This window comes from Eptatretus burgeri, chromosome 15 (genome assembly GCF_056783735.1).
Source record: "Eptatretus burgeri isolate ZD-2024b chromosome 15, Ebu_testis_v1, whole genome shotgun sequence".
NCBI classification, from domain to species: Eukaryota; Metazoa; Chordata; class Myxini; order Myxiniformes; family Myxinidae; genus Eptatretus; species Eptatretus burgeri.
In genome coordinates this window covers 11262417-11287419 of record NC_140975.1, presented here as the reverse complement: position 1 = coordinate 11287419, position 25003 = coordinate 11262417, and the positions used below count along the sequence as shown (strand labels likewise).

At 44.9% G+C, this 25003-nt stretch overlaps 1 protein-coding gene across 1 annotated transcript in view; it reads right to left on the bottom strand.

Annotated features, from left to right (window-relative positions):
• Positions 1 to 25003, bottom strand: part of LOC147011503 (uncharacterized) — a 154538-nt gene that overhangs the window by 108795 nt on the left and 20740 nt on the right. Inside the window, exons 3-5 of the mRNA XM_085858010.1 lie at positions 8508 to 8915; positions 6361 to 6398; positions 6093 to 6182 (exon numbers count right to left, since the gene is read on the bottom strand). Of these exons, the coding sequence (XP_085714136.1) occupies positions 6093 to 6182; positions 6361 to 6398; positions 8508 to 8915 (536 nt within the window). The remainder of the gene's footprint in view (positions 1 to 6092; positions 6183 to 6360; positions 6399 to 8507; positions 8916 to 25003) is intronic.

Sequence of the window (25003 nt, the reverse complement as noted above, 5' to 3'; positions counted from 1 at the left end):
TTATGATCCACAAACACACCCACACAACCACAGACACAAACTCAGCTTTATATATTAGACGAGCAAATACACCTGTACTTCTCTGATGGGATTGTTAAGGGTGGTGGGGGGGGGAGGAAGAGGAAGAGGAGGGAGACACGAAGTGGGGGAAGGATAGAGGAGGGCAGGTGGAGGGACAGAGAGAGGAGGGACGGAAGGGACAGAGGGAGGATGGAGAGGGAGAGATATGGATTGGGGTGGGAGGAAGAGGGATGGAAGGGATAGTGCTGGGAATGGCAGAGGGGTGAAGAAGTGGAGGGAGAGAGCAGAAGTGGAGAGGGGGAGGGGGAGGGATTCCGACAGATGGGACGCCCAGTTTAACGTCCATCCAAGAGACCCCACACACATTGATGAATCACTCTGCTTGTGAAACACCAGGACAACAGTTTATAGCTGGGTCGGGATTAAAACCCAGGCAAGACAGCTTAGAGCGAACATGCGGTACCTCTCTGCTCTCCTGCAGTGACCTGGTGATTCTTTGATTGATAAAAACTGAACTGATTTGAGCAGCAGTTCCAACTACAAAAAAAATATAAAAAAAGTTTTCATTTGTCCAATTTCCACATTCTTTGACAGCCCTTCCTCTCCTCGACCTCTGGATAGTTGTTTGGTGGTGGAGGGGGTTTGGCAGTAGGATAGCGTGAAGGGATGGTAAGGGAAGGAAGCATCAGGGGAGCGCAAAGCAGGGCGAGGGAATGGGAAGGCAGCACGAGGGGAGGAGAAGGCAGTGCGAGGGGAGGGGAAGGCAGGATGAGGGGAGGGCAAGGCAGCACGAAGGGAGGCGAAGGCAGCACGAGGGGATGGGAAGGCAGCATGATGGGGAGGGAAGGCAGTGCGATGAAATGGGAAGGCAGCACGAGGTAATGGGAAGGCAGCACGAGGGAATGGGAAGGCAACATAAGGGGAGGGGAAGGCAGCACGAGGGGAGGGGAAAGCAGCATGAGGGGAGGGGAAGGCGGTGCGAGGGGAGGGGAAGGTAGCATGAGGGGAGGGGAAGGAAGCATGAGGGGCGGCAAAGGCAGTGCGAGGGGAGGGGAAGGCAGCGCGAGGGGAGGGGAAGGCAGCACGAGGGGAGGCGAAGGCAGCACGAGGGGAGGGGAAGGCAGCACGAGGGGAGGGAAGGCAGTGCGAGGGAATGGGAAGGCAGCATAAGCGGAGGGGAGGGGATGGCAGCATGAGGGGAGGGGAAGGCAGGGCAAGCGGAGGCGAAGGCAGCACGAGGGGAGGGGAAGGCAGCACGAGGGGAGGGGGAAAGCAGCACGAGGGGAGGCGAAGGCAGTGCGAGGGAATGAGAAGACAGCACGAGGGGAGGGAAGGGGGGGAGGCATCAAGAGTGGGAGGAAAGCAGTGCAACGGGGGAGGGGGAGGCAGCATGAGTGAAAAGGAAGACAGTGTGAAGGGAAGGATATAATTTAATAAGGATATAATTATCTTCAAAACGGGTGTTTTCATGAACCCATCACCCAATTCCACTCATGTTCTCCCTTTAGAGTTTACACCATGGGCCGAGCCCCCAAATTCCTACTTTCCCTGATCTGTAATACAGAAGTACTTTATTTCACCTTTAATGATCCTCGAGTATATTTATAAGTTTGTCCATTAATGTTCCCATCTTCACAACATCCGTGTATTTGACAGAAATCTGAAGAAAGAGACGCTAAAATTACTCTTGCAGTGGACGATCTCAGGGAAGTGATGACGTCAGCTTAGTTCTTCATTGGCCAATCATAGTGCTTTTAACAGGGGCTCCACCAAAACGAGCCAATCACAGTCCTCGTACAGTGGGTGTCGTTGTGACGCGCTCTCTGCGTTGTTGCCGTTCTTCTTCAAGCCTTCTTGGTTCTTGTTCATGGGTCTTGTTCGCCCTGATTTGGTTCGGTTCCTTTGCTCTTCTTGGTTGGTGGTTCTTCGAGGGAATCGACGCATCGGATTGGGAAGGATTGGCACCTCGTCTCACCAGCACGTGTTCCGGAGTGCGAGGGGATCCGCCGGAGCTCAAAAAGCTGATTGCGGCTCGCGGTGGTTGGATCCAGCTCGCCCTCGCTGGTGCCCGGTCCGAACAGCTTGAAGACCGCACGAGGTGGACAGATCCGAGATAGGCCTCAATAAAGACCAATTGATCCGATCATCTTTGGGTGTGTGTGTGTGTGTGTGTGTGTGTGTGTGTGTGTGTGTGTGTGTGTGTGTGTGTGTGTGTGTGTGTGTGTGTGTGTGTCTGTCTGTGGGCCCATCTGCCAAGTAGTAAATTGCATAAGTGCTTTTGCTGTATATACCTTGCACATGTGCTTATTAATATTTGGTTTAGTTCTGCTTCTTGCGTGCTTCCGTAGTTTCCCCCCTTTATTGTATAAATAAATCCCATTTGTTCAATGTTTCAGATCGTTCGTGTCCATTCCTTCATTGACTGAGCGTGCTGCATGTTGGAGAAATAGTAAAAGTGGTTACGGCTGTAAGGGGACATTTGGACCGACAGTTCTTGGCGATTGACCCGCTCGGATCGCACACGGGTCGAGCGCGAATACGGCTCGGCTCGTACAGGAGCCGTCGAGGGTGTGGAGACTCGGTGGATCGCCACGTGGTCTCTAGGTATTTTGAAGATTTGGCAAAAATACCCTGTACCACGTGGTCGAAATATTGACGCTTCATGGTCCGAAAGGAACCCGTACTTTTCCAGAGTTTTCCGAAAAGTACGACCTGATTTCCAGGCGATCGGTCGAGCCGACTCTACTGCTCCATCTAGTGGTCGTGCTCGCAGCCGACGCGCAGCCCCGCAACAATATTTCATATTCAAGTGTATACTTATGTTTGTTAGGGAATGAATGACACTAGTTTTAGAAGTATCAGACACCAGTATTTTAAGTTTATGAAATAATGGCAGCCCAGGAGTTTTAATCTTTCTGGAATTTATGATTCATTCATTTAATATTATGAAAATCAGCACAACCAGTTTGCTATCGAAGAGAAATCTCATTGTAATAAAAAGTCATAACAGTTAGCAGAGTTTTTTTTTTTTTTAAGCGACAGTAACTGTCTGATTTAAGATGTTCAAACATGAACAGAGACATTGTTTTTAGCAAATGTGATCAACTCTGTTTTGTGACTTTCATCGTAATGTGTGTTTTCACAATTTTAAAATCTGTTATTGCAACACTGACCATATTGTATCCACTATACACCTTAGTTTTTAAAAATTATGACACATATAGGTTGTACATTAAGTTTCATTGTATAATTGTAAAGAGTAGTGATAATGTGATACATGTATGTAATTGCTGCACCCTGTGCTTCAGGATCAACAGTAGGAATAAAACAAATATCTTCCGTAGAGACAGTGAAGTCAAGTTTCTAAGATTTGGCATCTTCTATTTATTATAGAACAAAGTTACATGTATTCAACAGTAATTAAGCTTTATTTAATGACTTAACAAAGCAAATTAGAGTTGTATGCTTGTAAAACAATTCACATCATGACATCCTCTTGGAAATAACATGCTTATTTAATCAATGAAATGACAGTAATATACCTGTACAAGCTGATGCAGCATTTGTGTGGAAGCATTACTTTCACATGTATAGATCATTAAATGTATGTATGATTCCTGTACAGCATAACATGTCAGAAACGACTGAGAAAGTAGTATGCTCAGCAATGAGCTTGTATATAAACGTTACATGAATGGTATCTCTTGAGTAACTTTTGGTTATATTTAGTACAGTTTTAGATTAAGACATACATACATGTACCTCAAGAGAGAAAAGGGAATGGTAGCAGAGAGTGAGAGATAGAGAATAATATTTTAAAATAAAACCAACAATATCTGAGGTGTGTGTGTGTGTGTGTGTGTGTGTGTGTGTGTGTGTGTGTGTGTGTGTGTGTGTGTGTGTGTGTGTGTGTGTGTGTGTGTGTGTGAGGCATGTTTTTTATGGAGTTCTGCTGGAGAATTCTGGTGTGGAATGTAATACTCCAAAATGATCGTTTAACTCAAATGATCAATTCATGTGAAAAAAATTAACAAACATTAATAATGTTAATAATAATCATACTATCATTCAGCAATAATAATAACGAACTTATAATCGCCGCCCTGTCCCAAGCATATCTGGGGTGGAGAAAAGCAAGCTAATGCTCAAGCAGTACAGCAGGCACTCATGCCACAAGGCCATGAAGACCCATGAAAATTTGGTCCAATGGATCAATTGGCCTACGCCCTACTGGTACAGTTAAACAAGTCAGAAACAAACATTTTTTAAATGAAAAAAACATGTCAGGAAGGAATTCCCCAAAAAACATTCAAACATGGTAAAAGGAATGACAAGGAAGGAATGAAACCAAAACACAACACCACAATCCTTTTACAGATTGGCATCACGAGGTCTTTTGTCGTTTTCCCATCTCAATCCCACAACAAATAAAATACATAATTACACGAACCCACGATATCTACATCTACCTCTAACATAGACATCTTCATACAATTTTACAATTGTCACCGACGACAAAAATGTCTAAAGATATCCTGATGGCAATTCGGAAAAGGATCGAGGTGTCATTCCTACCTTGTCATTCATTCTTTGTCATTCATTCTTTTTCATTCATTCTTAGTCATTCATTCTAACAGCTTCTGACCTTGTTTGGATGTTTTTTGAGGATTCCTTCCCGACATGTTTTTTAATTTTTAAAATAAATGTGTTTCTCTGACGTGTGTAAATGAAAGATGTGTGATTGTGTGTGAATGGGGTAAACGTCGTAACCACAGCATGTATCATGTTGAATCATGCCTCGTTTAAGATATTTTTCATGCGGAGATATAGAAATATCGATATTCACGTAATTTCGAGTTACGTGGTGAGATTGCCCACATGGGTGGTCTATATGCTCAGTCGCTGGAACACAGCACCTACCGGAAGTAAAAAAAATAATATAACCACAAACTAGTAAGTTAATATGCCTGGTGTTGGCTTGATGGTTCGGGTGATGCGCTTGGGATCCGAAGATCCTGAGTTGAAATCCCCCTCAGCCGTTGAATTAATACCAGGTGGGGTTAACCCGGCCAGTCATCCTGCCGAGGTCGGCAAAATGAGTGCCATCTTGCTGGTATCCTGTGTTGGAGTGGTGACGTGTCTCGGATTGTGCCCAATATCCAAGGAGACTGTTTAGGCAGCACCAATGCTCTGGCACAGAGTATGGTCCCAATGGATGGATTAAATCAATCCTGTCCAATGTATAATTACCTTTTTGTCCATTGACTTCACTGATAAATTGGAACAGTCTAAACAATTCGTGACTATTATGCTGTCAAAGGACATTCCCAGCAGACTCCATGAAAATGCCACACTGTTGGGAATGAATTCTGTCACAAACTGAACCTGAGACTTCTTACTCATGTTTCTGCTTTCATTTCATGCACATGTGAGGTGAGGCATAGAAAGGAACGTGCTCACACATGGCAATGGCCTTTTACTTTGATTACCATGAGGAGAGGGGAAGCGGAGGGAGGAGGATGAGGGGAGGGAGGGTTTGGTTTGGGAGGAGAGATGGTGGGGGTGAGATGGGGGTTTGGTTTGATCAGAGAGATGGAGGGGAGGAGGATGAGGGGAGGGGGGGTTTGGTTTGGGAGGAGAGATGGAGGGGGTGGGGGGGATGAAAGCAAAGATGGGACAGAGTTGGTCGGGGAAGCTTGAGGCTTGGTGGGGGAAAAGGGTTGACGACTTTCGGTTGTGGAGGAGGAGTTGGAGAGTTGGGGTGGGCAGGGATAGGGAAGGGATTGAAGCGTTCGAATTGGGAGGAGCAGGTTGAGGAGTTGGAGTTTTGGAAGGGGGAGGGTTGATGATTTCGGGTTTGTGAGGCAGGGGAAGTGGAAGACTTGAAGTCACATTTTACATTACACGGATGTTCTGCGGGTCCCTGTTGGTCCCCAGATAATGATGGAAATTGAACCCAATTATTTTTCAAGAAATGTTCACTGATTCAGAGGAAAAATATATATATGATTCCGTCATCAATACACTAATTACGTCTTCATTGAAAGGGAACAGGTGTTTGTGTCTGATCAACATCGCAAGGTCTCGTACAACTGAGACTGGGACTCATCACGATTCTTCTTCTTCTTCAGATCCATGTACGAGGACTCCTCTCTCTGTCCCTGTTGGAGAAAACATAAACAATCAATGATGATAATTATACATGATTGTGTGTACTCCAACTTTAAACTTGTATTTTTATAAATTACCAAACTGTCCTCGTGATTATGTTCTGTGAATTAATAATCATTAAATCAGGGAATGAATGGGTAATTTAATTAAATAATTCCACAGACTCACCGGTTCATGAAGTTCCACATCTGGTTGGGTCGAGTTCCCTGTTTGATAAAAAAAACAGACATTAAGTGTAATTTTGTTTGGTTTGTATAATTATATAAATCATTTTTATTGTACACAAGTCGATATGATGGTGAAGACAATCTCAGGACAATATGATTTTGTACAAAACTCAAATGAAACGAAGACGACCAGGTCCCTGTGTGAATACAATATTCCCTTCTGAATTTCTGGAACCGAACTATCTGGAATCTCCTTCAAACAGGCTGGATCTTCATGGAAGGAGGAGGTGAGGAGAGCAGTAGTGAGTGGGTGTGGTTCATCTCCACTTGCATGTCTGTGCACGGTCACGAGTACAGGTGAAGAAATGAAATCACCGTGCAGAATCACGTGACAATCTCTTTCATAGTTCAATGTTGGTTGCATCCTATGTTTGTGAAGTTACAATTCGTTAAGTATTCCAAATATTCTGTTTGAGAAACTTGGAGGAGTTAGCAGGATGGTCAAGAGGAATACACACTCACCTCCAACAGGTCTACCCTGGGTTTGAATCCTGACCAAGCTCTAAACTGTCATCCCGGTGTTTAACAGGTGGGGTGATTTATCAAGGTGTGTGCTGTCCCTCGGGCGGACGATAAACTGGACATCCCGTATGCCGGTATTAGTTAGTGAATGTCAAACATCCCACAAAGGCCTTCACGAGGAGTCGGTGAGCTATCACCGGGATCATGAACTATTTCCAAATTCCTGCCATAACCAGAGTCGAATGTTGGGCCTGGCCAGTCGGTTGGTGAAAGACTTTGGAAAAGCTTCCCCCGGCGAACCCCACCAGTAAGTTGGAGATGTTTTTGTGTTTTTAATAACATCACACGAGGTGGAGAATATGAAATATGATGTAAACTTTATGTTTAAGTTGATTTAGGTAAATGTTCAACTTGCTGGAAATGTGAAAGTTAACTTGAAGTTCATTAACTCTGTTGATTTGATGGAATCAAAGGGAAAAGCAAACACTGCATTGGAGTCATCAGGAGGAAACTGGAGAAGTTAAAGAGCAAAGATGGAGTTGTCATGACTCACGAATTTTCTCAGTAATTAATTAATTTTTCAAAACACCTGAACTCTGGTAGCCAATCAATTTCATCTCTCCGAAGAGCCAATCAATGCACGGGATGATAAAAAGGTCGAGGACTCACAGCAGTTTTTTGGTGACGACATGTTGGAAGCTTGCATGACTTCACGGACCAAGCCTTTCTCATCCCCATTCATGAGTCACTCAACACATTATTTTCATCGTGACTTTTGGTTCAACTTTATCAAGACTATTGAGCGTAGTGGATTTCCTTTGTTTGGTTAAACAACAACAATGACTGCAATGAACGAGTTTTCTTCTTCTGCTTACGATTTTTCGACGCCATTCTGAATCCGCTACGGCTCGGCACCATTAAATCCTTTCTTCTTTACGAACCGCTGGAGAGACGCCGAAAGAGTGATCATCAGCTGGACTTCATCCACAACACGTCATTGCATTATTAATGTGAGTGAGATTTCTCTTGTTCTGATTTAAGCATCATCTTAACCAGCACACTGAAAGGGAATAATCACCACAGAGTCATCAGGAGGAACCTGGAGAGGTAAAGAGCAAAGATGGAGTCATTGGGAGGAACCTGGAGAGGTAAAGAGCAAAGATGGAGTCATTGGGAGGAACCTGGAGAGGTAAAGAGCAAAGATGGAGTCATTGGGAGGAACCTGGAGAGGTAAAGAGCAGAGATGGAGTCATTAGGAGGAACCTGGATGGGATTCAGGTTTCAGCGGCGACTCCACAACCATCAAACTCATCCAGACGCAGCCAAGTGAGCTTTACAGAAAACTTTCTGCAACAATTCACTTCTCCTGAAAGAGATAGATAATGAAAGAGAGGAATAGGGAGTAAAAGAGATGAAACAGGAGCAGAAGAAATAATTAGAATGAATAAAAAGAACTGTGGAAAAAGTATAAAGATATGTGAAACGAACAAAGAACAAAGATGTTGGGAAGAACACAGGAGAGAGAGAGACAGACAGACAGACCGACCCCAAGTTCAGCTCGGTCGGTCCATGATGTGGGATGTGTAAAAATATAAATAATAAACAAAATGAAATTTCATTTTTCACCTTTTGCAGGATTCTGTTTCTTCTTGTAAATATAACAGATCAACACAAAGAGAAGAAGAAGAACCAGGATGGTGGCAGATTTACATCCAATGACGATCCCCGTGATTCCTCGTGTTCCTTCAATCCCTCCGTAGAAAACAAATCCCTTCCCTGTCCCGTGCTGGTTCTGTACCAGACAGCTGTATTTCCCTTCTGGATCTTTGCTTGTGATGTTATAACTGCTGATGATCTTCTGTAAATCATTTTGGTTATTTGGACTCACAACGGTCTCGCTTCCATTTATGAGGAGCCCCTGTGGGTTCCACCAGGTGATGTTTGGTCCTGGCTTGGCCTCGGCCTCACAGAAGAGCCTCCAGGAGGTGCTGGAGTTCACGAATTCCCTCCAGATATCCAGGATCTTTGGACGCACTATGGGAACACATGATCATGTTTGCTACAATAACATGCATTGTGGGAAACAATACACTCCTGTAACCATGACGATGATTTGTAATACGGAAATGTGGATTTCAACTTGTATCCTGTCAGAATCATTCCTTGTGTGTTTATTAATTTTGGGAAAATCAAGGCTCATGAAACTTATCCGTGAGAAAATAAAATGTTCAGAGAAGTTTGAAGTGAAAGGGAGATTGAAAAACGACCAAAGAGTCGATTTTGTTAAATGAGGAAAAGTTATTGTTCTCACCTGAGGTTCATTTTTCCAGGTAAATTGGAGATTGGAAGAGAAGAAGAGGATTTGTTTTACAGGAAGATTTATCTCCACAAACAGGAAGGAATAATAAGTGAAGATAAACTCCATGTTTTCTCTTTATTTATTTACTCTATCTTGTTTCTCCACATGATTTGTATAAACTCCTTCGTGACCCTCAAATACTAAATGAGGTGCAGTTCCCACAACTCTGATCTTATTAAACATCCCATTATCGAACACTTTAGGATTTCTAGTAATATTCCTGTTACAAACACAAACCCTATTGTAAGATTAAAACCAGCGATTAATTTTCGGGTTTTCTTGTTCAAACATTCTGTTCAAATCTCCTGATAAAACATCTCAGGGTCTGGGGATGAACATTCGAGATAATATGAAGTTTCATTCAATTAATATTTCATATTTTAATGTGATTTGAGGAGTTTTACAGAAAATATAAAAACGAACATTTTGTTTGAATATCCATTTAATCCTCTGTATTTCCCCATCACGTGATGGTTATTTTACGTGTGATGTACAATCATTGATATTGTTGCTGTTCTGAAAAACCGGCACTCCCCCGCACAAACGGCAAACAACCTATAGTGGTCTCGAGACAGTTATTTCATTCGAATTCGTTCTTATTCAATCATAAGGAGACCCAGAGGTCATGGGCGTTGTCGCTGGGGTTGAACAACTCCAAAAATGGAACTTTTAGAGATAATTGAGAAACTTAAAGGTTTTTCTGAAGGAAAGGTTTTTCATTATTTTTATGTTCTTCAGAGGTCATGTTCCAAACATGTCATCTAGAATAGTCTGAGGAGTTTAGCAGGTTGATATGACATATGATCGATTTTTATTGAAGATTTTTGCAGCAGGGTGCTGATAAACAATCTCCTCCCAAAGTTGAAAGGATCCGCGATTTCTTAATTTGTGATTTTCCATCAAGCAACTTGATTAGCTTCATCTTCATTCTATTAAAAGGGATACTAGTGTAAATAGTATATTGCCAGATAAAGTTTGGGAGCAAACCCTATTGAAGGTTTATTTCACTTTCACGAAGACCAAAGGACAATCCTTATTAAATTATGGTAAATTTGTTAAAATGCTTTAACTGTGCAAGTTCATCTTCCCCTTTTTTATGCGGTCCTTGTGGACACGTAGTTTCTGGGGATTTGAACCTAATTAGTAATCGTGAAATTATGAATCTGAGGAAGATGTGAGCTAAATATAGGGAACCAGTAACTCAACCTTGGAGCTGCATTTGGTCTTCAATTGTGAATTCTGTGTATAATTTTGTTAACAATGTGCACAAAGTTTAAGCTATGTGAAAACAGTTTTAATGCATGGTTTAACAGAGTTGTGGAAGTCCTGGATAATAGAAATAAGTTTTTTTAGTCGTCGGGGCTTGCTTTCACTGGGTCAATGTAAACCAGATTTGAACAAGCCGAGTGTTCGTAAAGTCATTCGGGTTCTCCATGATAGCTACGTTATAGCTCCAGCGGATAAAGCTGCTCATAATAATGTCGTATTTTTTTATAACGGGTTTTATGTGGAGGTTTTATGAAGAGAGTTCGGCACTGATATGGTTACTTTCATGAGTAGAGGAAATAGCAGATCTGCTCCTTGTCATCAGTCTCTCCAAGATATTATCTCTGGGAATCAAGAAGTTTCAGTGAATAATTTCAGTATTTAATGTAAAGAGGTAAACCTTTGTATTCCTCGGCTTTTCTGGATCCCTAAGCTTCATAAGAACCCATATAACTATGGGTTTTCGCGGGTGCCAGGCAGTGTTCTTCCAAACAGTGATTGGTTTCGTTAACTCAGGACAACAAGTTATTGGAAAACAGTTCAGGAAATATTGTTTCCTGAACTAACAGCAATTGAGAATAATTCAGGTATATACACTTTCTGGAGCATTAATTCTTTTTTAGAGTTCTTGAATAGGATAAGATGTCTCAATATCAAATCAGTTGAAGTTTTTGATTTTTCAATTTTACATACAAATTAAGATTTAGTACGAGTGAGGGATTCACTCTTCAAAGTGATTGACAAGGTTTTTAACTCTTTTCATAAGTTTCTATATGTCAGGTTTGATAGAGCATTCTTTTCTTCAAAGAAACACTCAAGTTTTCATCGTTTTGATAAGCAGAAGTTTATGGATGTTGTTTATTTTATTTTATTTCATGAATTTTATTTCTTTTTGTGGGATAATGTTTCAACAGGTTTAGGGTATTCCCATGGGGCAGCCCCCGACTTGTGGACATTTTTCTTATTTTCTGTGAATTTTAATTCATGCAGAAACAGATGAAGAAGAAGAAAGAAGAAAATAAAAATTAGGAAAGATTAGGAAGAAGAAAGAAGAAAAAAATTAGGAAGAAAGAAGAAAAAAAAAACAAAAAAATGAAGAAAAAAAATTAGGTGTGGTGAATTAACGTGAATCAAGGGACATGACGCGGGATCACATGTTGTGCGTCTCGCGTATAAGGGGAGGTCTCTGCGGCACGGGTGGATTGTCCCCGGGGCATTGCTATTGACATCGGCTGTCCACTTGATGCTCGTTAACTGAAGGTGCTCATTGACTGGTGAGAATGGAGATTATATCGAACTCCGTGCTTACGCGGATTAGTCTGCAATGGTTAACTGCACATGTATACGTTTCTGCTTATGTACTCCTAGCTGAACCTGTATTTCCTGGTGTGCCCACAGAAGCGGCTCCAATCAAATGGAATAAAGCCTAAACTCTGAAGGTTCATCTCTCGCTCTCATTTCAATTTATTCCATTTGATTTTCTCGGCTCTCTCAACCAAAGATGGACAAGATCTACAAACCAGAGAGGTTCGACGCAGACCCAAACACGACTGACGCAGAAATGAAATGGTCACATTGGTTCTGCTCCTTCTCACACTATCTGACCATCATCGCGGAGGGAGCTGACAAATTTGCCGCTCTCGTGAATCATGTCTCGCCCGGCGTGTACAGGCTCTTCTCGGGGTGCGACACTTACGAAGCAGCGATTGACGTGCTGCAGGCGCTCTACGTGAAGCCCAAGAACGAGGTATACATACGACATCTTCTCAACACACGCAAGCAAGCAGCCGGGGAGACAATCGATCAGTTCCTGCAAGCTCTGAATCAGCTGGGAAAAGACTGCAGCTTCCGGGCGGTAAGCGCCGAGGAACACCGAAAGGAAGCCATACGGGAGGCATTCATCCAAGGACTCAGATCAGCCCACATACGGCAACGCTTACTAGAGAAAGCGCAACCCACTCTTGACAAGGTAGTCGATCAGGCTCGAGCGATGGATACGGCTCAGCAGCAATCTGAGTCATTTGGGACACCGATGCTGCTCATGAACGCTGCTACGATGGGAACCCAAGGAACCCCACTGGCACAGACACAGCCAGACATGAGGGATGGAGAAACACCCGAGGAGCCGGATACCCAGACCTCGTCAAACTCCTCAGCAACTGCTCCGGTCGGTAAATGCTTCTTTTGTGGGTACAAAAGGCATCCTCGTCAAAAATGTCCCGCCAGAGATGCCACATGCATGAATTGCGACAAGAAAGGGCATTATGCCAGGGTATGTAAATCTACTCTAAGGAGGAATAAACCCACTTCTGCGGCTCTCTACTCGCAAAATAAATTGACTGCAGCCTCACCGGGGAATCTATCCAAGGCTATCATCAACGTGCGAATTAACGGGCATATGGCTGAGGCACTGATTGATACCGGTAGCTCGGAAAGTTTCGTCAACAGCTCGCTAGTGAAGGGCAGGAAATGGGTAATCCACCCGACTGACAATACGGTATGCATGGCCGCCACCTCACTACAATCCCGCGTACGAGGGTACTGCAATGTTGAATTGGACGTAAAAGGGTACACGCATCTGGATGTAAAGGTGCTGGTGCTTCGTGATTTGTGCGCAGACGTAATTCTGGGTCATAATGTCCTCAAGCAGCACACGAGCGTCGAAATACCCTTTGGAGGAAGCAAGCCTCGTCTAATTTTAAATGCGCTGACCACCGCGGAGGTGACGTCCCCCAGCTGTTCGCTAACTTGTCGCCGGTCTGCAAACCGATAGCGATCAAATCGCGGCGATATACCACTGCTGACATGAATTTCATCACTTCAGAAACCAAGCGATTACTGGAGGAGGGAATTATAGAACCGAGCGATTCGCCATGGCGCGCACAGGTGTTAGTAACCAGCAGTCAGAACCATAAGAGACGGATGGTTGTCGATTATTCCCAAACGGTCAATCGCTTCACCCAACTCGACGCCTACCCCCTGCCGCGCATAGATGAGATGGTCGAACGTGTGGCCAATTATAAGGTATTCAGTACCATCGACTTGCGAAGCGCCTATCATCAAATTCCCATCCGAGAGGAAGACAAACCGTACACTGCATTCCAGGCAGGGCGGCGCCTCTACCAGTTCAGAAGGATACCATTCGGTGTCACGAATGGAGTAGCTTGCTTCCAACGGGTTATGGACGACATCATCTCAGATGAAAACCTCGAAGACACTTTTGTTTACGTGGATAATGTCACAGTGTGCGGTAGGGATCAGAGGGAACATGATAGGAATCTGGACAGATTCTTGAGCATTGCTGGAAAATATAATCTGACTCTCAACTACGAGAAATGCGTATTCTCGGCAAGGTCAATTGACCTTCTCGGCTACACAATAGCCGACGGCACAATTAAGCCTGATCCTGAGCGATTGCGCCCGCTCCGTGAGCTTCCACCACCTCAGGACTTGCAGACAATGCGCCGGGTGATCGGGATGTTCGCTTACTATGCAAGATGGATTTCGCAATACTCCGAGAAAATACATCCCCTAGTGCATTGCAAAAACTTTCCACCAGATGCCGCTGTCGTGAAAGCTTTCCACGATCTCAAGGATGATATCAGTAAGTCCGTGGTTTTATCGATCGACAGCTCGGTGCCCTTCGTGGTGGAGACCGACGCTTCAAATCACGCCATAGCTGCAACACTTAATCAGTCTGGGCGGCCGGTCGCTTTCTTCTCGAGAACTCTCTCTAGAAGCGAGCAGAGACACTCGGCAATAGAGAAGGAGGCGTACGCCATCGTCGAAGCGCTGCGTAAATGGAGACATTATTTACTGGGAAACCACTTCACGCTCGTTACGGACCAACGATCCGTGGCTTTCATGTTTGATGGGAAAAATAACGGGAAAATTAAGAATGAAAAAATTATGAGATGGCGGATAGACCTAGCCTGCTACAGGTACGACATTGTTTACCGGCCCGGGAAGGAAAACCCTGCTGCAGATACCTTCTCCCGGGTCTACAGTTCGGCAACAATCAGTCAGGCCTTGCAAGACCTCCATGTGTCTCTGTGCCACCCAGGGGTAACCAGGATGGCACATTTCGTACGCAGACAAAATCTTCCCTATTCTGTTGAAGATATTAAACAAATGAATGCTTCATGCCCTGTTTGTGCTGAACTAAAACCCAGATTCTTTGGCGCGGCATCTGGCAGACTGATCAAGGCTACTTCCCCCTTCGAGAGACTAAACATCGACTTCAAAGGGCCCCTGCCCACCGAGACAGACAACAGATACATATTCACCGTTGTTGATGAATATTCAAGGTTCCCTTTCGCGTTTCCGTGCTCGGATATGACCTCGGGCACTGTCGTAAAATGTCTCTCTGACCTCTTCGCTATGTTTGGGAGACCTTCGTACATACATTCAGACAGAGGGCCGTGTTTCATGTCGGCCGGGCTAAAACAATTCCTATTAGAGCACGGCATAGCAACTAGTCGAACGACGGGTTACAACCCACAGGGAAACGGGCAGGTGGAAAGGTATAATGGAGTTATTTGGAAAGCCATAACTCTGGCGCTGAAATCGAGAGGACTGGGCCCCGAGCGATGGGAGGTTGCTCTTCCTGACGCAATGAATTCCATACGCTCTTTGCTCTGCACGTCCACAAATGCCACTCCTCACGAACGTATGTTTACTCACCAACGACGTTATGTTGACAGTCAAACGGTGCCCAACTGGCTGACCCACCCCGGTACAGTGTTCATGAAACGCCCGGTACGACAAAGCAAGTATGAACCGCTGGTGGAGGGGTCGACCTCATTGCCACTAATCCAGAGTATGCTTATGTCAGGCTCCCGGATGGCAGGGAGACCACTGTGACGGTTCGCCGTCTGGCTCCCGCCGGTACTCCTCCCGCCGGTACACCACCTCCTGGCACTCCTCCTTCTGACATTTCCCCCAGGAACTCCGCCAGGCGACGGGGCTGCCGCGTTCCCCCGAGAGCGATCGAGGAGTCATCCCCGGCACAAGTCGAGGCTCACCAAGAGGATCGGGAGTCTCCCTCAAGTGAAACTGCCGTTTACTCCCGGAGAGGTCGACGAATAAGGCCCCCTCGACGACTCAATCTGTGAAGGAGATTATCGGCATTCTCGCTGCTCATGCTCCTATATGCCCATTATATCATATATCGATGCTCATTTCCATGCTCCTACAACTCAAAATAATCACTGCTTGGCATGTATGCTCCTGTAGATCTATTAGTCCGCGTTGCTTGAAATGTATACTCCTATAGTGCTAAAGCAATCATGGTGTGTAAGATGGGCCCCTAGTTACATTTTAAAGGTGAGGAGAATGTGGTGAATTAACGTGAATCGAGGGACATGACGCGGGATCACATGTTGTGCGTCTCGCGTATAAGGGGAGGTCTCTGCGGCACGGGTGGATTGTCCCCGGGGCATTGCTATTGACATCGGCTGTCCACTTGATGCTCGTTAACTGAAGGTGCTCATTGACTGGTGAGAATGGAGATTATATCGAACTCCGTGCTTACGCGGATTTAGTCTGCAATGGTTAACTGCACATGTATACGTTTCTGCTTATGTACTCCTAGCTGAACCTGTATTTCCTGGTGTGCCCACAGAAGCGGCTCCAATCAAATGGAATAAAGCCTAAACTCTGAAGGTTCATCTCTCGCTCTCATTTCATTAGGATTAGCGAAAAAATTCTGCCATACTTGTCGTAATATAGATGATATTTGTGTGGTGAACTATAATTATTTTGCTCTTCAGCTTCACAAGATTTATCCGGATAACCTGATTGCAAACAGGAGTGGTAATGATTGTACGGTTGCTGCATATCTGGATGTGTTGGTTGGAGTTGGACAGAATGGTTTTCGCACAAGTGTATATCATAAAATTGATGATTTCAGTTTCCCTGAAGTTTTTGACACCTTTCCAGGTAGCAATGTACCAATTAAAATGGGTTACAATGTCTTCATTTCAGCGACATCGTTTTTCACGAATTTGTTGAGTGAAGGAGTGAAGGATGAGTGAAGGATCTCAGAACGTGCTGAGAAGGTTTTTTTTACATCATGTTAAACAGAGGACATTTGGCTGATTGTTTGATTTGGTCTTGTCAGAAAGAATATCTTCAGACTCCATCGTCACCTTTTATTTAAGTTTGGTTAGTTTTCATTGCATTGCATTTAATATTAAAACAATGAATTAATTTCGTAAAATTTTGATATATGTATATATATATATATATATATATATATATATATATATATATATATATATATATATATATATATATATATATATATATATATATATGTGTGTGTGTGTGTTGAAAGATGGGATTAAATAAAACTAATAAATATTGTTTATAAAATACATTATAAATGAACCTAAAAAAAATTAGTTGGTGGTTGCGAGGATACGTAGTGCAGGACGTTAAAATCGGTTGTTAATGACAGGTTGAATATTTGAATGACAGTTTGAGTCGATGGTTAGATGGAGGTGCTGTGCAATGGACATGTCTATCAGGTCGTGTTTATCGCTTAATATATGATCATATCAAGTGGTGTGTGATTAAAGTTATTCAAATGTAGAAATACTTTAAATAAAAGTGATAATTAAATAAGTATGAAGAAGAATATTGCATTGCTGTTGACTGAATCTCTGGACACAACTTTGAGGTTGTGGGTCCATTGATGTTGAGTAATCTACTGATGTGAACGAGAGACCGGGTCGTGGATCCACCGTTTGGAGAGGTTCTGGGTTGACAGGATCAAAACCTCGATGAAAAACGGTGCCACCTGATAATCCGGGCAGTTGGTAAATCAGTAAATTGCTCATAACTGAAGGTTATAACTTCAAATAAAAAAACTTTTCTTCGAACTTACCAGTACGTAATAAATCTGTGTTTGTGTGTTCATGTATGTGTTTGAATGAATGTGTCTGAATGTTTGTGTGTGGATATGTGGGGTGTATATATGTACGTGTTTTTTTTTTTGTGTGATAGAATTGTTCGGAAGAGTTGTGTGTGAAAAAAAATGAGGTGTGTGTGTGTGCGTGTTGGATTTGCTGGATATAATATCCCTTGTTGTCGGGTTTTCCGTGTGTGTGTGTGTGTGTGTGTGTGTGTGTGTGTGTGTTTTATGTTTGTGTGTGTGTGTCTGCCTGCAAAGCGAGGCTCCACAGCACAAACCCGCGAACCTATTTCGATGAAACTTGGCGAGCAGGTGCCCTATGGTCTGGGAATGTGCGCATTTGAGTTTCGTTGCTAAGCAACCACTCGTTGCTATGCAGCGGCCGAAAAACCGCACCTTCACTATTTTCAATACTTGTCCTACAGTTTTGAATGTGGAGAAACGAGACTTCAGAATTCAACACTTCGAGATTTCAAGAAAATTTTACTCGAGCCGATTTTTGATTTAGGTTTTATTTTTCAAATGGTAGTCCTTCAAAAATAGGGTGTCTATTTACCGTCATTTAATGTGTGTATACAGTGTTTGTAAGGAACTACACCATCGTTCCACCTTCGATCTCTCCTCGATCCAAACGTGATTGACCAAAGTGAAAAGGATCCAAAATAAATGGAATCACCGGCATTTCTGTCTTTGTGGATTTCTAATAATATGGTATAAATCAAATTATGTGGAATTTGAAAAACATCTTTTAAAAAAAATTTCTACACCCCCGTTATGTTATCATCCGCTACACCACCAGGTTCATCAAAAACAACTGACCAGGAAGTCTTCTCGCGCTACCCACGGTCTGGTTCCTACTTCCCTGAACATCTGTTGTTCTGTTTATGGTTCTCTCTCTCTCTCTCTCTCTCTCTCTCTCTCTCTCTCTCTCTCTCTCTCTCTCTCTCTCTCTCTCTCTCTCTCTCTCTCTCTCTCTCTCTGTCTCTCTCTGTCTCTCTCTGTCTCTCTCTGTCTCTCTCTGTCTCTCTCTGTCTCTCTCTGTCTCTCTCTGTCTCTGTCTCTGTCTCTCTGTCTCTGTCTCTGTCTCTCTGTCTCTGTCTCTGTCTCTCTGTCTCTCTGTCTCTCTGTCTCTCTTCACGTTGCGTTTTTTTTCGTGTTCTTCTGACGTCCACTCTGTTTGCCGTCGTCTGAGGTAATGTCAACAAAAATAATGACACATTTTAAACGTCTTGTCAATGAATCTTCGTCGGTGGATCGGTCAGAATGAAAAGCATCGTATCCAGCGCTTCGATCCTTGCGGAGCCCTCGTCGCCTACCGGCTTTTATGTTTGTATGTAATGGACAGCTCTGGAGGCCAGACAAGTCAACCGATTTTGATGAAACTTGACAGGTAGGTTCATAACAGGATCTAGTTGTATGCTTTTGAGCACCGTTGCTATGAACAACACTGTTGCCTAGCAACGGGACTTTGAAATTTTTGAAAAATCCTAAATAAAATTATTTTTTCGAAAATAAAAAATCGGCTTCGAGGCTTTTATGCGCTCTATAATAAACCTCTTGGTCAAAAAGTTTCAGCCCGATCCGTCAAAAACTATGACTAGTATACAATTATGTCGCGACCACCTATGTCGCCTCCCGGCTTGTTGGATTCGCTAGATATCCCTTATTGTCGACTTTTCCGTGTGTGTGTGTTTGTGTGTGTGTGTGTGTGTGTGTGTGTGTGTGTGTGTGTGTGTGTGTGTGTGTGTGTGTGTGTGTGTGTGTGTGTGTGTGTGTGTGTGTGTGTGTGTGTGTGTGTGTGTGTGTGTGTGTGTGTGTGTGTCTGCAACACGAGGCTCCACAGCACAAACCAGCAAACCGATTTTGATGAAACTTGGCGAGCAGGTGCCATATGGGTTGGGAATGTGCGCGTTTGAGTTTCGTTGCTAAGCAACCACCCGTTGCTATGCAGTGGCCGAAAAACCACATTCACTATTTTCAATACTTGTCCTACAGTTTTGAATGTGGAGAAACGAGACTTTGGAATTAAACACTTCGAGATATTTAGAAAATTTTACTCGAGCCGATTTTTGGTTTAGGTTTTATTTTTCAAATGGTAGTCCTTCAAATATAGGGTGTCTTTTTACCGTCATTTTTTATGAGGAGTGCCAGTTGGCAAAATACGCAGTAGAAAAAATCTTGCCAGGCAGAGGAACAATTGTATGTGAACCAATACGTCTTGGCAATGAATCTTCGTCGGTGGATCGGTCAGAATGAAAAGCATCGTATCCAGCGCTTCGATCCTAACGGATCCCTCGGCGCCTACCGGCTTGTGTGTATATATATATATATATATATATATATATATATATATATATATATATATATATATATATATATATATATATATATATATATATATATATATATATATACATGTTATATTACAAATGAATCATATCTATGGGTATGCTATGCCTGGTGTTGGCTTCATGGTTTGGGTGGTGGGCTTTGGAAAACATAGGGTCCTGAGTTCAATTCCCCCTTGGCTGTTGAATTCATACCAGGTGGGGTTGACTGTGCTTGTCATCCTTCCGAGGTCGGCAAAATGGGTGTCAGCATGATGGCATACTGTGTTGGAGTGGCGACCCGTCCAGGATTGTATCCAATAGCCAAGGAGACTGTTGAGGTAGCACCAACGCTCTGCACGGAGTGGGAGTATGGTCCCCATGGATCGATTTGGGTTTACTGATGGATAAAATGACATCCTCAAACACTTCGAGCGTGTCAAATGTGTTCCCACCAGCCACCTTAATTTACCATCCTTTACATGGAAAGGATGTAAACTACTCTTTCAATGAGGTAGAAACTTGTGATAATTGTTCTGGAGATTAATAAAACTAATAATGTAGAAAAGATTCGACATTAACTCATGTGTCCATCACCTCCCTTGGTTAGTGATACCAACTCCCTTGTGTCCATGTATATCTGTATTGATGGAGTTAATACGGGATCACAACGTTTAAAACAATTCCGGTTTATCTTCAATGTTGGACATTTTCCGACTCCTTTACAAATCCACACAAAAAGGTGTGTGTGTGTGTGTGTGTGTGTGTGTGTGTGTGTGTGTGTGTGTGTGTGTGTGTGTGTGTGTGTGTGTAGTTGATTGTGATCTCCCTAATAACTGGTTTCAGAAGGTGGAACGGAGCCCTCCCAGTTCTCCTTGTATCCCCCTTGGTTTTGGTGAAGTTTCCTGATTCAGGCCCAAGTTGTGAAGTTTATTTGTTCTCAGAGTTTTTGTTCTGAGGGTTCTATTCAGGATCATCACTGAGCCCCAGACAACCTGTAACTGTAGTTTGTTGGTGGTGATGTTCCCAGAGATGGTTTGAAGGATCTTTGAGGTTCTTCTTTATCATTTAACAAAACACGTGGGCAGGAAGGGGGAGGGGAAACAAATAGGGTTTCTTCTCTATGTTATCTCCATGTTATCACGATGTTATCTCTGTGCTTCAACTATGTTATCTATGTTATCACGATGTTATTTCTGTATTGTCACTGTGTTTTATAGATATGTTATCTCTGTTATCACGATGTTATCTCTGTGTTATCCCTGTGTTATATCTATGTTATGACTCTGTTATGTCTGTGTTATCTCTATGTTATCTCTGTGTTATCACTTTGATATATTTGTGATATTTCTATGTTGTCTCTCTGTTATCTCTATGTTATCATTGTGTAATCACTGTGTGATCTATGTGTATTTGTTTTGTCTCTGTTATCTCTGTTACTATTGTGTTATATCTGTGTATTTGTTTTATCTTTGTTGTCTCTGTATATTTGTGTTGGCCTTGTGTTATCTCTTTGTTATTTGTGTGTTATCTCTGTGTACTGTATTTGTTTTGTCTCTGTGTTATCACTGTGTTATCTTTGTTATCTCTGTGTACTGTATTTGTTTTGTCTCTGTTATCTCTTTGTTATCTGTTTTATCTCTGTGTACTGTATTTGTTTTGTGTCTGTGTTATCTCTGTGTTATCTCTTTGTTATATTTGTTATTTCTGTGTTATCTCTGTGTTATCTTTGTTATCTCTGTGTATTTGTTTTGTCCTCCCAGGGTTTTGGGAATCAGGTTTCGTTAGTTGTAGTTAGTTCCACCTATTTTTCTATTGAAGTGCTGACGGTCACAGGAAGAGAATGAAAGAGAGAATGAATCAATCAATCATTTAAACACAAAATTGACGATGTACGTGAGGGGGAAGAGACAGGAAAACAAATAGGATTTTATCTCTTATCTGATCTCTTGTCTCTGTGTTATCTCTGTGTTATCTCTGTGTTGTATCTGTTGTGCTGTATCACGTGATTGGGTTTTCGTATATCATGACTCGCCCGCTGGGGGTGGCAGTGATGTACATCCGGACACGCAATAAAGCGGAGTTACTGCTAACGCTCTCACTCTCCATGTTCCGCTGCACCTCGGACACCACATTTGGCTGACGAGGATGGTTGATCGACGAGGCACGGCGCACGGACAGGTGCCCGTTTTCGTCGGAGACGACTTCGAATTGTTTTCAGAACAGTTGGGGTGCTATTTCCACGCGAATGATGTGGTCGACGAGAGCAAACAGAAGTCGATCTTGCTTGCCTCGCTATCGGCGGAACATTATCGACTGCCGAGTGATTTTGTGGCGCCGGACAAGCCCAGTGGGGATGGGCTGTTGTTTCGGGACATTGTGCAGGAGATGAAAGCACACATGGCGCCGGAGAAGTCATTACAGCTCGCTCGATCGCCTCGCGAAAGGTACAGGGGAGCGCGTTGCTGATTTCGTGGCGCGAGTGAAGCATTCTTCCGTGGCCTGCAAGTTCACGGCAGAGGAGCGTCCAGCTCGACTCGGAGATCGTTTTATTTCTGGTTTGCAAGATGCGAAAATGGTTTCGGCGGTTCTACGGCTGAAGGGTGAAGCCATTACATTTGACTCGGCAGTCGACACTGCTACAGCTGTCGAGCAGACTCGGAGGTGTTCGGGCCATCACCGGCCGCAGCTTGCCGGATGGCCCGGGGGGGGCCACGCGGTGTCGCGAGCGCCCCGGGACGCACGCACGACCTTCGGTGCGGGTCGGGGCCAGACGTCGTCGCGCGGCCGCACGAGCGGCGAGGTGACCCCGCGAACATGTTTGTGATGCGGAGGTCGACACCTGCGCTGTGTGTGCCCGTTTAAATACACCGTGTGTTTACGTTGTCACAAGGTGGGTCATCTGAAGCGTGTGTGCTGAGGGGCGTTGGCCACCGTTAAGGTCAGGGACGGCGATGTGCGAGGCGACCCGGGGCGAAACCGGCAGCCGTTGATGGGCCTGTTTTCAATTGGCCCTGCGGCGGCGCGCCCGATGACAGTGGAAGTCAAAGTGAACAACACGCCGATCAGGTTTCAGGTTGATACGGGAGCGGCGGTGTCGATCGTCGGCGAACAGACCGCGCGTAGACTCAACGACCTGAAGCTTATCAGGTCCGACCTCATACTGTTCACGTACACCCGCGAAAAGATAACGCCAGTCGGGTTGGCAGACGTGTCTGTGCGGTACCAAGGCCAGGTCGCCGCGCTTCCATTGTACGTTGTGCGGAGGAGGGGTCCGTCTCTCCTAGGCCGAGACTGGCTGACCCGCATCAGGCTAGACTGGGCCGCCGTTCACCTTGTGCAACCCGTGCCGAGCCGATGGGAGGATCATTTGGAGAAGATTCTTCAAAGACATCAAGGTTTGTTTTGCGACGACCTTGGGAAACTCAAGGGCATGGAGGCAAAGTTCTTCCTGAAGGAGGGGGTGGTTCCTCGTTTTTGTAAACCACGACCGGTGCCGTATGCCCTGCGGGACAAGGTCAAGGGTGAACTGGATAGGCTGGAGGCCTGTGGAGTGATCGAACGGGTGCCATACTCAGATTGGGCCACCCCGATCGTCACGGTGCTGAAACGGAATGGAGACATCCGATTGTGCGGGGACTTCAAGTCCACGGTTAACCCGGGGCTCAGCGTGGAGCAATATCCACTGCCGTCAATCAATGAAATATATGCACGATTGGCGGGGGAGTCAATACTTCATGAAGCTTGATCTGCGTGATGCATATTTTCACCTGCCGATGGATCCCAGGAGTAGCGACCTTTTGACAATCAACACGTGTCAAGGGCTCTATCGATATACCCGACTCTGTTTTGGGATTGCTTTGGCCCCGGCCTTGTGGCAGAAGCCATGGATCAGGTTTGCATCGGCCTGCCCGCTCAAACCTACCTGGACGATGTGTTCATTGCGGGGAAAACGGCAGACGAGCATCTTGCGAACATTGCCCAAGTGCTGACGAAGCGAGAAGCGTGTGACCTGCACTTGAACAGAGACAAGTGCACATTCTTCAAGCAGCGCTTGGAATACATCGGGCACATCATCACGCCGGAGGGGCTGTTGAAAGGCCCTCGGAAGGTGGAGGCGATTCAGCACATGCCACCGCCTCGCGACAAGACGCAGCTGCGCTCGTTCATTGGTATGGCCCAGTATTACCAAAGGTTCATGCGCGGGCTCAGCTCACAGCTTGCGCCGTTAACGCGGTTGCTCAGGAAGGACGAGTGCTGGGCCTAGGGGCCTGCACACCAGGTGGCGTTCGACCGCGTCAAGCGGCTGCTCACAGAGGATACGGTCCTCGTGCACTACGAGCCTGCGCGGCTGCTCTTATTGGCATGCGACAGCTCTGCATATGGCATTGGGGCAGTGCTCTCCCACAGGATGGAAGATGGTTCCGAGCGGCCTGTTTGTTTTGCATCCCGGACCCTGTTTGCAGCAGAGCGGGAATATGCCCAGATCGAGCGCGAGGCTCTCAGCCTCGTCTGGGGTATGCGGAGGTTTCATCAATACCTGCTGGGGCGGCATATCACTTTGCAGACGGATCACAAACCACTTCAATTTATCCTGAGAACCGAACGCGGGGTACTGGTGGTAGCGACCGCGCGGATACAGTGGTGGTGTCTGTTTCTTGCTGCTTACAATTACGATATTCAGTTCCAGAGCACCGAAAAGCATGCTAACTGCGACGGGCTCTCGCGCTTGCCTTGCGTGGAGGGTACAGCTGTGTCTGAGTCGGCCGACCGGGTTGATGTGTTCACGCTGGGCCAGGTCCAAAGCGGGCCGATCATGGCCAAACAGGTCGCGGTGGAATCGGCTCATGATCCAGTGCTCGCCCGTGTCGTCCAAGTGATTTCTACGGGGAATTGGAGCGATCTACCTTCAACACCGGCATTTCAGCCTTTCGCGGCGCGCGCATCGGAGCTGTTGTTGGTCCAACGGTGCGTTATGTGGGGAATGAGGGCGGTGATTCCACCGAAGTTCAAGCAGTGGTGTTTGGAAGAACTGCATGTCAGTCACCTTGGCGTCGTGAAGACCAAGAGTCTTGCTCGTAGCCTGTTGTGGTGGCCGGGGTTGGACAAAGACATTGAGCAGTTGGTTAAGCGTTGCACCACGTGCCAAAGAGATGCTGATAACCCGCGTCGAGCTTCGGGACTGTGGCCTACCCCAGACAGGGCCTGGCAGAGGGTCCATGTGGATTTTGCGGGGCTGGTTAATGCCAAAATG